Source organism: Magnolia sinica, chromosome 10 (genome assembly GCF_029962835.1).
Source record: "Magnolia sinica isolate HGM2019 chromosome 10, MsV1, whole genome shotgun sequence".
NCBI classification, from domain to species: Eukaryota; Viridiplantae; Streptophyta; class Magnoliopsida; order Magnoliales; family Magnoliaceae; genus Magnolia; species Magnolia sinica.
Window position 1 is genome coordinate 10629590 of NC_080582.1, and position 16289 is coordinate 10645878.

The 16289-nt window shown below is 39.4% G+C and overlaps 1 protein-coding gene across 4 annotated transcripts in view; it reads left to right on the forward strand.

Moving 5' to 3' along the window:
• Positions 1-14355, forward strand: part of LOC131257956 (uncharacterized) — a 43551-nt gene extending 29196 nt beyond the window's left edge. For 3 of the 4 annotated variants that reach the window (XM_058258937.1, XM_058258936.1, XM_058258938.1), the window contains 8 exons: positions 72-164; positions 307-392; positions 487-553; positions 2684-2750; positions 2850-2986; positions 9104-9195; positions 13534-13600; positions 13932-14355. In XM_058258937.1, the coding sequence (XP_058114920.1) occupies positions 72-164; positions 307-392; positions 487-553; positions 2684-2750; positions 2850-2986; positions 9104-9195; positions 13534-13600; positions 13932-14096 (774 nt within the window). In that variant the 3' untranslated portion in view covers positions 14097-14355. The remainder of the gene's footprint in view (positions 1-71; positions 165-306; positions 393-486; positions 554-2683; positions 2751-2849; positions 2987-9103; positions 9196-13533; positions 13601-13931) is intronic. The other variant, XM_058258939.1, reaches the window with a different exon arrangement.
• The last annotated feature ends 1934 nt before the right edge of the window (positions 14356-16289 follow it).

The following is a 16289-nucleotide window of genomic DNA, read 5'->3' on the forward strand; positions in this document are numbered from 1 at the left end:
TTACACATGAGAAGATAATCTTCTCGAATTCTTTTACCATTTTGGTAACATCTGATTGTCTCCTCCATCAGGTTGGTAAATGCTTTGGAACTCTCGCAAAGCTTCAGAAATCGGCTTTTGCTCCATATTTTAATGAATTAGTACCCTTTATTGCCCGAATGCTGGTAAGTTTGAAACTTTGAATAGCTCCTTTCCTTCAGATGGAGCAATAATCCAACTAATCTTCACCTTTCTGAGGGTAGGATAAATTCTCAGGTTTTTTAATTATGGTTTTTGCTCTATGTTGTAATACCTTTTTGAGGGTAGGTGAATGACTGGACATTAGAGGAAAAATACATAGCAATTTGCATTTTTAACGATGTTGCAGAGAATTGTGGAGCTAGTGCTATAAGGTATTTTGCTCCGTCCTCTAATCAATATGTTTCGAAGTTCATTGCTCTGCTGAACTGTTTTGTCTCCTGATTAAGTTTTCTTCTCATTTGCTAGATATCATGGCATATTCTTACCATTTCTTCTTGAAGCTTCTATGGATGCTGATGCAGATGTTTGTGTGGTAAAGCTTTGTATTACCAATACAACTATCATGCATTTTAGTTAGAGGAATCACTTGATCAATGTTCGTAATAAATGTATTGTATCGTCTGATATGGCCGTATTGTATCAGTATCGGCGCAAGACGAAACACAATGCGGATCTGTATCGGCCTGTGTAAAAAAGAGAGTCCTATATTGGCCCTTTCAGCCAATACAGGCCATATCGGCATTGACACTTGGACAGTGTATCGTGACTGATACACACAGGTGCCACGTTTTCAGTCAAGTTTTTCACTTTTTCCCCTCTTTTCCTTCTCCTTTAAAAATTTTCTTGCTTAGGGATTCTTCTCAGCCAAATTTCTGACCACTTCCATGCTTGTCTCGAAGATCAAAACAAGGGATTTGGGCTTGAATTGAAGAATCAAATGCCCGGTGTGGTTGCTGATTTGGGAAATAAAAGGGGTAAAATATATATATATATATATATATATATGTTTAATCTTTTTGAAATAATCTCAAACCAACATGCTAACCCCAAATCGATCAAATCATGCTCAATTTGTGTTCGATTTAGGGATATTTGCAGAAGATTTTTATTTTTCGATATTCATTGTTTTTTCAAAAATTTCTGCAATTTTCATCTTTAATTTTATTTTTAAAAAAAATAAATTTTCAGTGATGCATGAATACAATGTAACTATGATAGATCTACAAATGCATTGCTTAAATAAGTTGTTGTGTTTACAACATTCTTTTTTTTTTTTTTTTTTGTATTGTATTTTTCAGCCATTTTGGGGGCTTTATTTTATTTTTTCAAAATAAGTTTAGGTGAATGATAGATCTTGGTAAATCTATGTTTTCTTAACATGGATCTACCATCCATTGTTGGATGTTAATTATGAGTGTACTTTTGGGTCCTAGGCCATTTTTTGGGACATTTTCTGATTTTTAAATTATTTTTTTAGGGAATAGCGAATCTAGGTAGATCTGTGTTTTCTGAACATAGATCTACCATCTATGTGCTGGATTTCAATTATGGGTGTATTCTTGGATCATTTTGGACCATGTTTGGTAAACATTTTTCCTCTTCCAAAATTAGTTTAAGAGAATGTTAGATCTAGGTACATCTATGTTTCCTAAACATAAATATATCATCTATTTGCTGGATGTTAATTTATTTGTGTATTTTAATTATCATCTAGTTTTTTCTGAACATCTATGTTCTTTTACTTTATACATTGTGAATTGATGAAGTTGATAGTCGAATTATTAATCGGTAATTATATTAGTAATATATCATATCAATTTATGACATATGTAAAAAATTTGTAGCTCAAAAACTCAACATCATAGCTTACAACAGGTCAACCTGACACACTATTCTTACCAAAGAAGATCCGATGCACCATTGAATACATGTTCAAAACCCAAAAGAATGTTAGATTCTTGGATATCTCATTTCCCCCCTTTTTCTGATATTTCCCCGTAATTTTTTTGGCTTAAAAAATAACTGTCCGATACGGTCAGTGATACGCGACGTTGCATCCTTTAGGTTTTTGGCAGGGCAGATATATGCCCACCGGTACCGATATTCAAAACCATGCACCTAATTGAACTTTTTCCTTCTATCGAAGTGAACAATCCCCATTGATCCATGCACGTGTTTGCATGTTTGCACACACATGGGCCACCAATGCATTTCTGCAATAACTGAATGCACATAAGGGCTGCAACTTGGATTTGGGCAACCTGAACCCAAGTTCAGGTCGGGTTTGGGTTGGAAAACATGAATCCGGTTGGAAATTGGGTTGGGTTTGGGTTGAGAAAATTCAGGTCTAGTTGGAAATCATCCCATGTATTTGGTCAGGTTGGCTCGAGCATAGAGGAATCCAAGTTGGGTTTGGGTTGGGCACCTCAGGTTGGAATTTGGGTTGGGTGGGGTTGTGGGTTGGATCCTCTTGAGGTCCGGTCGGGCTCGATTTGGCCCTCAACCCAACCCAACCCACACAAGTTGCACCCGTACTCACAATTAGTTGCATGTATGCAACATGCATAGACACATACATGCACTCATAGGTTTGTAGGGCCCCTTCCATATGAGAAGCATGTATAAGATTCCTTTTATGACATGTTCAAAGTCTTAATTACAGGCGGCTATCTATGGAATTGGCGTATGTGCTGAACATGGAGATGCAAAGTCAATGCCTTTCATTGAAGGTGATAATGGAGATAGTTAACTTGGCCCCTTGTGTTCGTTTTTTTGCTACAAGATATCTTTTCAAATGGGACTAACAAGTACTAGTATTTTCTATACAGAAGCATTGAGAAGGCTATATTACATCATCAAACACCGATCAACTTCAAAATTCGATAATCAGATGGCAACTGATAATGCCATATCCGCCCTTGGTAAGATTTGCGAATACCGAAGAGACTGCATCAATGCTACTCAGGTGAGATACTAAGATCCATTTCATCTGTTTTTATCTGACATTGCATGCTTTCATTTTTCAAAGAACCGTTTAATCACCAAAAAGAATAGAAAATCAGAAGCACATTACCAAAATGATACGGACCTAAAATCAAGAGTGTAAAATAACTCAAATGTATGTAACTTATGACTATTTTCTAAATTTCTTTTGTGAAAAATAGTGTTTTGCACATGTGAAACCTGCTGCTGAAGTGGCTAACAAACATGTTCATCTTAAACAGTGGATCTCATTCCTCAGCCCACAAAACCCTGTTTCTCAGGTGATTTTGAATGGGGGGGAGAGACTTCTGCGATGCAAGGGGAATGAGATGGGTAGATGTATGCCCAAAGTCTGGGGCTAGGACTTGCCAAAATAAGAATTTGTAGAACACCGCAATCATTGGGTAAGGGGATGCATTAGTTGAAAATGTGTGTAAATTGGCTTCATTCTTTGTGGATAAAATCTCTCATTTTTGTGGGAAAATGTGTGTAAATATTTTGAAAATCAGAAGCAGTAAAAAAATATCTATATTTATTTTTTCTTTGATGATTTGGTTGGGGAGTGGATTTCAACTACTACTCTCTAGTGTTTGTGAATCAAATCCCTAATCTTGAGGGAAATCAGGGAAAAATGTGTGTAAATACTGTGAAAAAAAATGATTTTTTGTTTTAGAAAATTTCTTGAGGATCTGGTTGGGGATTGGATTTCGACCACATATCTCCAGTTTTTGTGAATCAAATCCCTAATCTTGGGAGAAAAATTGAGAAGGGAGAAAACATGCGTAAATACTACAAAAGTTAGAAAAAAAATTCAAAAAAATAGAAAGAAAGAAAGGAAATTCGAACTCCTTTAGATTTTTTTTTTTGGGATTTGCTTGGAGGGTGGATTTCAACCACTCTTCCATTTTTGAAAAAATAATAATTATTTAAAAGTTTAAAAATGCAAAAGAAAAAAACTATTTTATTTATAAAAAACAATGATACTGTTTTATGAAAAACGTATTCATTTTTTCTACTCATGGATGAATGTCAATGAGTGATGTGTTGCAATTTTATTTTTTTAAAAAATATTTTTTGGATTTTTGAAAATTATGGAAAAAAAGTCTACTTTTAAAAATAATTAATTTATTTCATAATTATGTATGCATGTATGGGTGGATGTATGATATATGTATGTGTGGATGTGTGCATTGATGGATGGATGAATGTATGCATGCACACGTGGATAGATATAAATATAAATATGTGTGTGTGTGTGTCTGTGCGTGCATGGATGGATGGATGGATGAATGTATGACTTTTTTTTTTTATTATTTATTTAAAAATAACTTAAGCAATTAGTGTTTCTATTTTATTTTATTTTCGAAAGCTAACAACTTTTATTAAGAAACCACCTCAAAACGAAGGTGAAAAAGAATACAAAAAGAGAACAAAACAATTACAAACCCAAAAGGGCAATAAGGACACAAACATCCAAATCCTTAAATCCAGAGGCCCATTTGACCGAGCCTATAGACCTCGATCCATTCTCAAAACAATGAATTTTCCTCTCACCCCATATAGCCCATAAGACTGCCATGGCCACCAAATGCCACACCACCTTCCCATCTTTGCCACACTTCTATCATGCCATGCTGCAAAAAATTCTGGTATTGAACCCAGCATCACCCAATAGAGTGATTGTTGTGTTCTTACTTCCTAATGATATTATGGGTATGAAATGAATTCATTTTGGTTACCATTCCACTTATTTTTTTTTAATGATAGCACATGATTTATCCCTTATTAAGTGGAAACTTATTATGTACCTTTTTTTCTTGCAAATTTTTTTTATTCTTAAATATATAAATATGTGTATTTTAGCATCTTCTCGGTTTCACTAAAAAATTCCATGGTTTACCACATGTTTCCCCAATGTTTCCCTCAGCCAACGATACATTACCGGGTATAAGCAAGATCGATACTTGTTTTTGTCTCCTCGATCAGCAATAGATGTAATGATACTGATACTCCGAACACTGGATAAGAGGAAGACCTAGAAGGACAAATATTGAGGTGGTGCGGGGGATTTTGAAGGCTTGTTCACTTCTAGAGGATAGGGTTGTAGATAGCAATAGTTGGCGAACTAGGGTACTTGAAGCCAACCCAAGTAACTGGGACAAGGCTATGATGTTGCATCTCTCAAAAGAAATTGATGATGATATATACGCCCCATCTTTTTGATACACATGCTTCTTTCTTTTCATTTTTCACATTTGCAAATAAATTATGGAGGTGTGTATCAACCGGTGTTCGAAATATCGCTATTGCGTTACATATCGCATCCTTGGGATACAGATACATATCGGTTATCGCACGGGATATATTATTTGTATCGGATAATTTATCACACTTTTTGGGAAACATGGGAAAACATTGGGAAAATGGTTGAATTTTTCAATGAAACTTTAGGGATTGTTAAAAAAGACCTTAATACACACTTTTCAATCATAACATCTAAAAAAAGAAGTGCACGTAATAGGTTTCCTTTGTATAGGGTGTGTGTGTAGGAATGCTCACCTACGCACCTTCTTACGTGAGCACCCGTGAGCACCTTTGCACACATGTCATGGGCACGTAATTTGAACGGTCCACGTGATGTGGCACCCCTTGAAACTCTATGGGCCCAATTTCTAGCCTGATCCAAAACTCTAGTGGGCCATAGAAAAGAGAAATGCAAATCAAGGGAGGAAATTGTTTCCTTTTGCCATGGCCCACCAGAGTTTTGTATCGAGCTGAAAGTTGGGCTTGTGAGGTTTTAAGGGGGTGCCGCATCACATGGGCCATTCAGATTCTGTGCCCATGACACATGTGCAAAGGTGCGCAGGTGAGCATTCCTCATATATATATATCCGAAAGCTCAACTACACACCAGTTCGCACGAAACTCGTGCGAACTTTTTGAGAACTCATCACACGTGAGATGTTTCCAACATCTGAGTGGTCCACGTGATGCAGCACCCCATCAAACCCCTAGAGCCCAACTTTTACTTTGATCCAAACTATGGTGGGCCATGAAAAAAGACCTTAATACACTTTTCAATCATAACATCTCAAAAAAGAAGTACACATAATAGGTTTCCTTTGTATAGGGTGTGTGTGTAGGAATGCTCACCTGCACACCTTCTTACGTGAGCACCCGTGAGCACCTTTGCACACGTATCATGGGCACGGAATCTGAATGGTCCACGTGATGCGGCACCCCTTGAAACTCTATGGGCCCAATTTCTAGCCTGATCCAAAACTCTAGTGGGCCATAGAAAAGAGAAATGCAAATCAAGGGAGTAAATTGTTTCCTTTTGCCATGGCCCACCAAAGTTTTGTATTGGGCTGAAAGTTGGGCTTGTGAGGTTTCAAGGGGGTGCCACATCACGTGGACCATTTAGATTCCGTGCCCATGACACGTGTGCAAAGGTGCTCATGGGTGCTCACGTAAAAAGGTGTGTAGGTGAGCATTCCTCATATATATATATATATATATATATATATATATATATATATATACACACACACACACCCGAAAGCTCAGCTGCGCACCAGTTCGCACGGAACTCGTGCAACTTTTTGAGAGCTCATCACACGTGAGATGTTTCCGACATCTAAACGGTCCATGTGATGCAGCACCCCATCAAACCCCTAGAGCCCAACTTTTACTTTGATCCAAACTATGGTGGGCCATGAAAAAAGAAGACAGTTTCCTCCCTTGATTTGCATCTCTCTTTGCTATGGCCCAACAGAGTTTTAGATCAGGGCGAAAATTGGTCCCTTGAGGTTTCATGGGATGTTGCATCAAACGGACCGTTCGGATTAGACGCCCATGACACGTGTGCAAAGGCGCGCAGGTGAGCATGCCTGTGTGAGAAGTATGCAACTATATTCAAATTAAATGCATAATATTTAGAGTGTATGTGATGATTATTTCATCAAACACTCCTAAATACTTTGAAATTAGTCTTAATTGACAGCCAGTTGAAGGAAATTTAAAATTTAAAATAAATAAATAAAAAAACATGAAGAAAAAATGGATATCGAAATTAAAGTTCCGACTCCATTATTTTTCATTCAAAACATGAATAAGTATGCAACTATATTCAAATTGAATGCATAACATTTAGAGTGTATGTAATGATCATTTCATCAAACACTCGTAAATAGTTTGAAATTAGTCTCAATTGACAACTAGTTGAAGGGAAATTTCGAAAAAAAAAAGAAAGTATTTTTTTAATTAAAAAATTATTTTTATTTTCTGAAAATTGACAAGGACTTAGTAGATCAACCCTCATACATGCTTGATTTCATGGTTAGAGTGCAACATTGCAAGCGATTTTCGAAATTTCCCCAAATTGGACCACCTACACTCAAATTTCGAAATTAGAGTGTTTGTGATGATCATTTCATCAATAACTCCTATTTACTTCGAAATTAGTCTTAATTGACAGCTAATTGAAGGAAATTTTCAGAAAAAAAATGGAGAACATGAAGAGCCAATGGATATCAAAATCAAAGTTCCAACTCCATGATTTTTCATGCAAAACATGAAGAACCAATGAATTTGTAACCATTTGACACTGATTTAACATAATTTCAACTAAAAAAAAAGGATCAGAAATTGAAAATGCTCACCAGATTGAACATGTGGGATGTATCGGCACTACATGTGGTTTCGTAACGCACAGGTGGGATACAAGATATATCGTGGGATATATCGGCCGATATCGGTGATATTTAAAACATTGGTTTTACCAATGTTTGCCTAACTAAAATTGGAGTACAGCGGAAGAATCACTAGCTTATCAGTAAGAAAACAATTCGAAGACCGAAATTGTGCAAGCCGGTGTGTCAAGTAACAAGTATAAACTTGAGATATTAGAAGGGAGGTTCTGTATTCTAACACCTCTAGTTGAGTTGCACCACTAAGAAAGGATCATCACTCCCAAATTAAACCCATTCAAGTTCCAAAATAAAAGAAATAATGACAGAGAATCTTTACATGTATACATATTTTGTTGAAGCAAAAGCAACTGTTTTGTTGGTCATTCTGGGTTCTATGACAGACCAGTTGAAAACGTGGCATGGCAAGAATGGTGGTGGGAAAAGAGGGCCTTGCTGTAGAGAATTGCTCTTCTTGCCTTGCTTTTGGCTGTCTAGCTCAAGAGGAATTGCTGGATCTTTTGGGATAAGTCATGACATCAAGATTTCTTTTTCCTCGTAGCAATAAGATCAGCCCTTGAATGGTGAGGGCCTCCAAGGTTATCAGGGACATTGATGAGGATATATTGATGGGGTCTTGTTTGCAGATTGATTTTATTTCTTCTGTCTATATATATATTCCTCTTTCTTAAAAGTTTTGGAGCACGTCAGGAAAAAAAAAACTTTCTATAATAAGGACTCTAAGGCTAAACCCCATGGAATTGTGATTCGGTCGCACCATTTGTGGGGTCTGCTAATTGATAGACCACTCATGTGGAGCCCAAACCTTTGATTGGGTGGATCGTGCGGTCCACTCCAAGGCTGCATCTATATACCATAATGTGGTTGGCACTTATAAATTGTGTTTATCAAGCAATCCTAACTGTCGAATTAGCATCCATCCATTGGACAGTTAAAAAAAGAAAATGTTTAGCGCTCCAAATTCATTTGAAGCAAATTCAGATGGTTATAGTCGGATCGCTTCCCAAGCTTCTCTCCATCCATCATGGGGCCCATGTTTTGGATGGTACAGATAGAAATGCATGTTTTCCATGTGTGGATAGTTGCCACCACTTTCTAACAGTGCATTCAATGGCCACTGCTTGGACTATCTAATTAGCATTTTTTCGTAGGCCCCATCAACAATGGGGGGCATGATGGCACATAAATACTACTGTTTGTACAGTTGGTGGTGGGTGCATGCCTATAATCTACCATAGGAATCCTCAACATGTCCACTGCTTGGTTAGCTTGTGATCTACGATTTAGGATTCTAGATTGAAATGCATGGCATCATAACTCGCAATTAGTGAGACAGCCCAGCATAGTATTGAGAAAGAGAATGAAACATTTGGTTTTTCTATGGCTTGCAGGTCCTTCCAGCTTGGCTTAGCTGTCTCCCCATAAGAAATGATCTCAAGGAAGCCAAAGTTCTACATGGACTATTCTTCCGAATGGTGGCAAGGTACTTCCAGAGAATGTGAGCGCGTGTGTGAGAGAGAGAGAGAAACTAGTTGTACTTTTAACTAGTTAACCTAATTTATCAGCCCCATCTGTGGTTTAGATGGACCATATGATTGGAAACAGTGGATGGGACAAAAATCACCATCCAAACTGTTTCCCTTTGGTGTGGCCCACCTGAATCACAGATGGGCCTGATTTTGGGCTCTAGTCCTAAGTTTCAGTATGACATCTAAAGGTTGGAGTAGATTGCATATAATCATCACTGTGCGCCCTGTAAAAATCAAGAGTGGATGCTTTCTCCCAATTGTTTCCCTTGGTGTGGGCCACTTGAATTACAGGTCAGCTTAATTTTTTGGCTCGAGATATAACATAGGATTACATATCTAATGGTTGGAGTGGACCTCACATACACATCACGGTGGGCCCTATAAAAAATCAAGGGTAGTGTCTCATAAAAGTCCTTTTTTAAAGCGAGAAAGTCTCCGTTCAATGGGTTGGATTATAGGTTGATGTCCAACCAGCAGATAACATTTAATTCAGGTGTATTTAGAGAGTGAAAGGAAGAAAAGGAGAGGACAAGTGAAGGAGAAGTGTGAGAGGAAATATACATACTCAGGAGAACATAACACTACTTACATGCACACACCCAAAAAGAACATAAACACACTACTAAACTCATTACTATAAATACACCACTTTTCACTTTCTATAATAACTTCTAACCTTGTGTACACGACATCCAACCTGTGTAGTAGGTTGGCCCCATCATGAGCATCATCTTTTGGAAAAATACTTATACAAAATCCAATGATTAAGTGGACCACACTTATGTTCCTCTATTTACCCAATGTCTAGACGATGTTTTGTATGGTGTGGCCCACTTAATTTGCGGATAGGACTGACTATTGTACTATGCGATCCTCATGGTGGGGCCAACCTATGAGAAGGTCTGGATGTTACACTCACTTAATACTTTGGAAGATATCGCATGGGTGGACAGTAGCTTGTGGTCTAACCAATTGGATGTAGAACTCTTTTGAAATGGACTCGGATTGTATAGCAACAAAGCACCGACCTCGGTATTGTGTACATGTGGCAAAGTACTATAGGCCCCACCATGATGTATGTGTTTTATCCACTCCGTTCATCCATTTTGCGATATCGTTTTAGGGCTAATGCCCAAAAAATGAGGGAGATCCAAAGCTCAAGTGGACCACATCACAAGAAGCTGTGGAACAATAATGCTCACCGTTGAAACCTTCTTAGGGCCCACCATGATGTTTATTTTCCATCCAACCTATTCATAAGGTTGCACGGACCTAGATGAAGGGAACACAAATATCAGCTTGATCCAAAACTTTTGTGGCCCCCAAGAAGTTTTCAATGGTAGGCGTTCAACCCCCATTGTTTCCTATGGTGTGGACCAATCGAGCTTTAGATCTACCTCATTTTTGGGCTCATGTCCTAAAATGATCTGGAAAAATGGATGGACAATGTGGATAAAACATATACATCATGGTGGGGCCCACAAAGCTTTGCCACATATAGATAATGCTATAAGCCAAGTCCTTTTGAAATATATCATTGTTTTCTTGGAACTGGTGCGAGACGGACACCCACCTGTGATTTTTTACAAGGCCTGCCATGATGTGTATGTGAGATCCATTAGGATGTATAATCCCATGCTCAACCTATAGCCAGAAAATCAGGATGATCTATGATTCAAGTAGAACACGCTAATGGAAACAATTGGTAGAGAAACGTCCGCTCTTGATTTTTACAATGTCCACCATGATGAATATGTAAAATCCACTCCAATCATTAGATGGCACACCAAAAGCTAGGTGTGAGGCCCAAAAAATCTTCTCATATGTGATTCAAGTGGGCCACATCAAGGGGAAGAGTTGGGACCAAACCCTAATGTCCTTAAACTTACTTTGGGTACTTGCTTCCTTTGGTGAAGTAGGGGATGAGACTGCCTTAAATGGCTAACCTCGTCTTGTGGGATTGGGCTTTGTGCCATCGGAAACCGAGGATTAAGGTCGTCAGATAACCCTGAAGGTGGAGTAAGATCCGATGGTGGTAAGCCCAATGATTACCCTCTTGGTAATCTTTTGACAAGTAGTAGGATGATGAAAGAAGGTTATGAGGACTACGAGCCAGGCGACCAGTTGCAAAACTGGTTAAAGTAACCTGTCACCCCCCACAGAGGGGAAGAGTTTGGAGGGTGAGCTTTTCCTAGTACACTGTTTCCAATCGTGTGGTCCACCTAAACCACAAATGTGTTTGATTTTCGTCCCTAGGTCTAACATGGGGTGACACACCTAATGGTCAGGGTGGATTTCATATTAACACCACGAAGGGGCCCACTAGAGCTGCCCACCTCGTTAGCATCTCTAGCATTAATTACTCTCTAATTAGGTGAACTAGTTGTACATACAACTAGTTTGTGTGTGTGTGTGTGGGGGGGGGGGGGGGAGCTTCCCATGAGGTCGAGCTTTGTGGGCCCCACCAAGAGCTTTTAGATGTTTTAGGCATGATTTCCCATGGTTTCAGATGGTGTGGTCCACTTGAGTTCTGGATATGGCTTATTTTTCGCATATCCCATAACCTAAAGGGGACCTACCAAATGCACGGCTTGGATGTCCATCACACATCATGGTGGGGCCACAAAACTCGACCTCATGGGAACCTCCCCTGAGGTCACTCCTAGTACAATTTTCCATGTGTCTTTGTACACACACACACACACACAAGTCCAACCGGTTGGACCATAACTTGAGGTCCACCCAAAAAATAACTTCCAACCTATCAAGTTCTCTTTAAATCCAACCCTTCCAATACATTTTTCCTACCATGAGTGATGCAAGCCCATAGCCCACTTAGGCCTACTGTAGGGCCCAACCCACCTAGGCTCACCGTATGGCCCAACATGTGTTGATTTTCGGGTTGATTATTTACAAAGTTGGAAATTATAATTTATTTTTTTTGAGAGATATGGGGGGATATTATTGAAAATATGGACTAGATTTAGAGATTTGATTGCTTTCCATGTTTGTTTTTCATTAGACTTTTGCCACATGAATAAATATTAGATTAGTTTGTAATAAATTGTAATTGATTCTCTTTGTTGTAGAGATTTCAGTAAAGGATTTCTTTAGAGCCTGTTTGATTTTCCATGATACTTGTAAATTCCTGGGAAATAAGTAATTATTACTTTTTCACTTGTTTGAAGATGAGTGAGTAATTCCACCTAGAAAACTGGTCCAAAAATGTTTGACTTAAATCCGTGGGCCCCACCATGTTGTATTTGATATATCCGTGCCGTCCATCTGTTTTATTAAAATATTTTAGGGCATGAGCTGAAAAATAAGAAAGATCCAATGCTCAATTGGCCCACATGAAAGGAAACAATGGACTTAATTTGTCCACCGATGAAAGTCGATTCTTTTACTGGGCCCACATTGAGGTTTATTCACCATCTAACCCGTTCATAGGGTCACATAGACATGGATAAGTGAAAAACATAAACATAAGCTTGATCCAAAACTTCTAAGGGCCCCAAGAAGCTTTTACTGGTAGGCATTCGATTCTCACAATTTCATGTGGTGTGGACGGTGTGGATATGCCACACACATTACAGTGGGCCCCATATTTATTTTGCAAATTTCTTGATTTAAGTGTTTAAAAAGTAACTGGTAAAGTCAGCATTGGGAAAGATGCAGTAATTACCTTGGTAAATAATGATTACTCATTTACAAGGTAATTACAGTTGAGCCAGAAAATCAAACAGGCCCTTGGGATCTATAAAAGGGGGTAGTAGTGTAGAAGTAGGTAGATTTGAATGCTAAGTGTGGTTTTTCTTTTACTTTTGTAAGAGAAAAGGTTGAAATCAATAAAAGTTCTCTCTCTCTCTCTCTCTCTCTCTCTCTCTCTACTCCATTGTTCTTGTGAGTATTCAACTTTTTAATTTCTTTATAATTTGGGTATCGAGATCCCATTGAGTTGATAACCAGGTTGCACCAATGAGGACTACCTAGTGGAAAAATCAGCCCCATCCACTCATTAGGTAGGACACACTATAGAAAATAACTTCTAAAAGAGGATGTGGCTGATTTTTGCCAAAAATAATCCCAATAATTGGGCAAACCTATTCCACAAGCTGGACGTGCGTATACACATGAAGGATCGGCAATTATTTGTTGGGTGGACCATAAATTACGGTCCAACCAGTTGGATTTGAAACCTGCTCTCTCTCTCTCTCTCTCTCTCTCTCTCTCTCTCTCTCTCTCTCATACATGCACTGCTGTGCGAGCTCAAGCAAGTTTCAACTCTCCAGGTCAGATGCTTTGTTGCTGGGCCGAAACAATCAGAACTTACCCAAGATACTTTCGGTGTTTGCTGAGGTTTGTTTCCTTTCTGTGCTTTCACCAGTGTGGCTGGCAACGAGCGATATGGGCCTGTGTCTCTGACTGGCAACGGGTTATATTGACCTAGGTCAGGCTTGACCTGTAACTAGGCCTGTGTCTCAGTACCGGGTCTAGAGTCAAAGTCTATGGCCAGACGGAACCCTGGTGGGTAGCTTGGGCTTGGAATAGAAGGCTGATTACAAAATCGCAAGACCCAGTTGTAGGCCATTCAAACCCCGGCCCATTGACACTCCTGTTCACCACGCCCGAGTTTGTCTCATTACTTGCCATCTCTGTCTTTTCCCTTTATTTTTTCTCCATGGAACAGATACTAACTGCGGAAGGTGACCTTGCATACGAAGAGACGTTGGCAGAGATCCCAGATCTGTTACGGAAGTTAATGCGAGCAATACCACCGACTGCTTTTGCTTCCTTGTGGGCATCATTGCCAGCTCGGCACCAAGAGGTACTGCACCCCATATTCAAAACCTGATACTGTATATAGATTCTCTCCTGAGGTTCGATTTTGATGGGTGGTGCGGTTTTTCTCCACTGATTGTAGTTTGTGCATTTATCGATCTCAATCAGCTGTTGTTGTAAATTTTCGTGTATTTGATGTTGTACATTGAAAGTTTTGTAGGAATTAGTTACAAAAGGGAGGGGTTATTGCATCAGGCTCTCTGTAACACTACTGGGTTTTTCATTTACACATGATTGATGTTCTTTTATAAGATTTGTTTCTTTCTCCTGTATGCATGCATTGATTTTATGGTTAGAAATTGTGATGAGGTAGAGCCAGAAGAGTTACTTATTCACTTTCCCACACTGAACGCCTAACAAAGCCCACCGAATAGATGGCTGGGATCACCTCATGGATGCGTATTTTTAATGATTGCCATACTAGGTTGGGGAAGCTAACCTGCGGAATGTATGGCTATATCATGACCTGGGTCTTTGGGCTCTACTTTGTCTTCTCCCATCAGTCAATATAGAGGGATAAAATCCTCCGATGGGTCGTGTTTTCATTCTCAATAAGTGGGGCCCATGGTAATCCAAACCGTTGTCTGTTGCTTTTAGGGTTGAAAGTACGTCAGGCTTGGGGTTGGCTGGTTTGGGCTTTCGATTTTGAACCGATAAGGCCATGGCTATTAAAAAATGTTGATCATGCTTCTTTTAGGCCTGGCCTGCTGCCATGGACGGTCACGTGCTAATTTCTCCCAGGTCGGAAGATCCCAGCCAATAAAATACTGGGACGTCTTTGATTTGATTGTGAACTGTTGCTGTTACTTACCTTAATCATCTGTAAGTTAGGTTCCTGGTCTATGGGATTTTTTATGCATGGCCCATCTAGTTGGATGTGACAGACGCTCTGGATTGCTAAATGGTGGGGTCCATTTGTCAGAACTGAAAACCGAATTCATTGTTAAAAACCATAATTTTTGCAATCAGTAAGCTTGGATGGTTCAGATTTTGTGTAGATGGAGCCCAACATCGAACTTGCATGATTCTTAATATGCATTGAATCTGCGCATTCGAGGATTTTACCTGTTTATCAGATGAATAGCATTTAATTAGGTTGGTAATGTCAGTTCAAGTCTCTCCATAACCTCTGGATGGAGAGACTTGGGAACTAGTTGGGCTGGGGAACTTTTCAAAGCTCAAGCCCATTCAAGTGCCAGACCTTTTTTGGAAGAAGGAAATGGGAATGAATTCATCATGAGGTGGTCCATGATTCCATGCGCTGATGGTTTGAATTTCAGAATCAATGGACCCTGCATCAGGATCTGTGGACCAGACGGTCTCTCTGTCTGGACAGTTTTGCAGCCAGGGAAGAATAACAATGGGTTTGTTGTTGTCCTACCACATATAGCCCGTTCGAGTTTTAGATCTGCCTCATTTTGTTGATGCCTTAAAAGGAGCCAGTGCAACAAACGTATGGAGTGAATTTCATGATGGGCTCTACACAACTTTTGTTACACATGCTTTTGAGTGATTTGGCCAGTTCAAATCACTCAAATCTTAGATCTGCCTCTTTTTTTTTTTTGTCTACTGAATGCTACTCATGTTGTGCATAACGTAGATGGTGAGGTGCACACTTGTTGATCCATCCAGACCGACCAATCACTGGGCCATCTCATTGGTGAGAGAAGATGCCCAAATATTTCAAGAAATTGATGTTTCTAGTCATTTTATAGACTCTTATGGCTTGATGGGCTAGGCCCGGCTGCCAGCGGAATTCACCCTTTAGGCCGTTTGATTTTTGGGCTTGAGAAAATATACACGTTTGGTTTCAATACAAAGCCAATGTGGAGCCTATATCTAGGACCATCTAATCTGGCCTGTACCTAAATTTCAAACCGAGATTAAACCAGTGGGCTCAGGCTAACCTCAGCCCAGACTAGCATGGCCCCCATTGAATTGATACTCCTATTTATAACTGTCCAAAATGCATTACTGATCAGAATTCACGGCTCATAATATTCTGGGATGTTCAATGCAGGATTTAGTCCGACAGTGTTTTGTCACCATTAACTGCATCTTGAGTTAATGGCGACTCCACAGAGAGAGAAAGCCGAGGAAGTGAGGGCATTTCCGCCTGCCCCACTGGGAGTGGGTTCAGTCTGACACCAGCCAACAGCGGATAAACCACACACTCATGTGGGGCCTCAAACTGAGAAGTATGAGG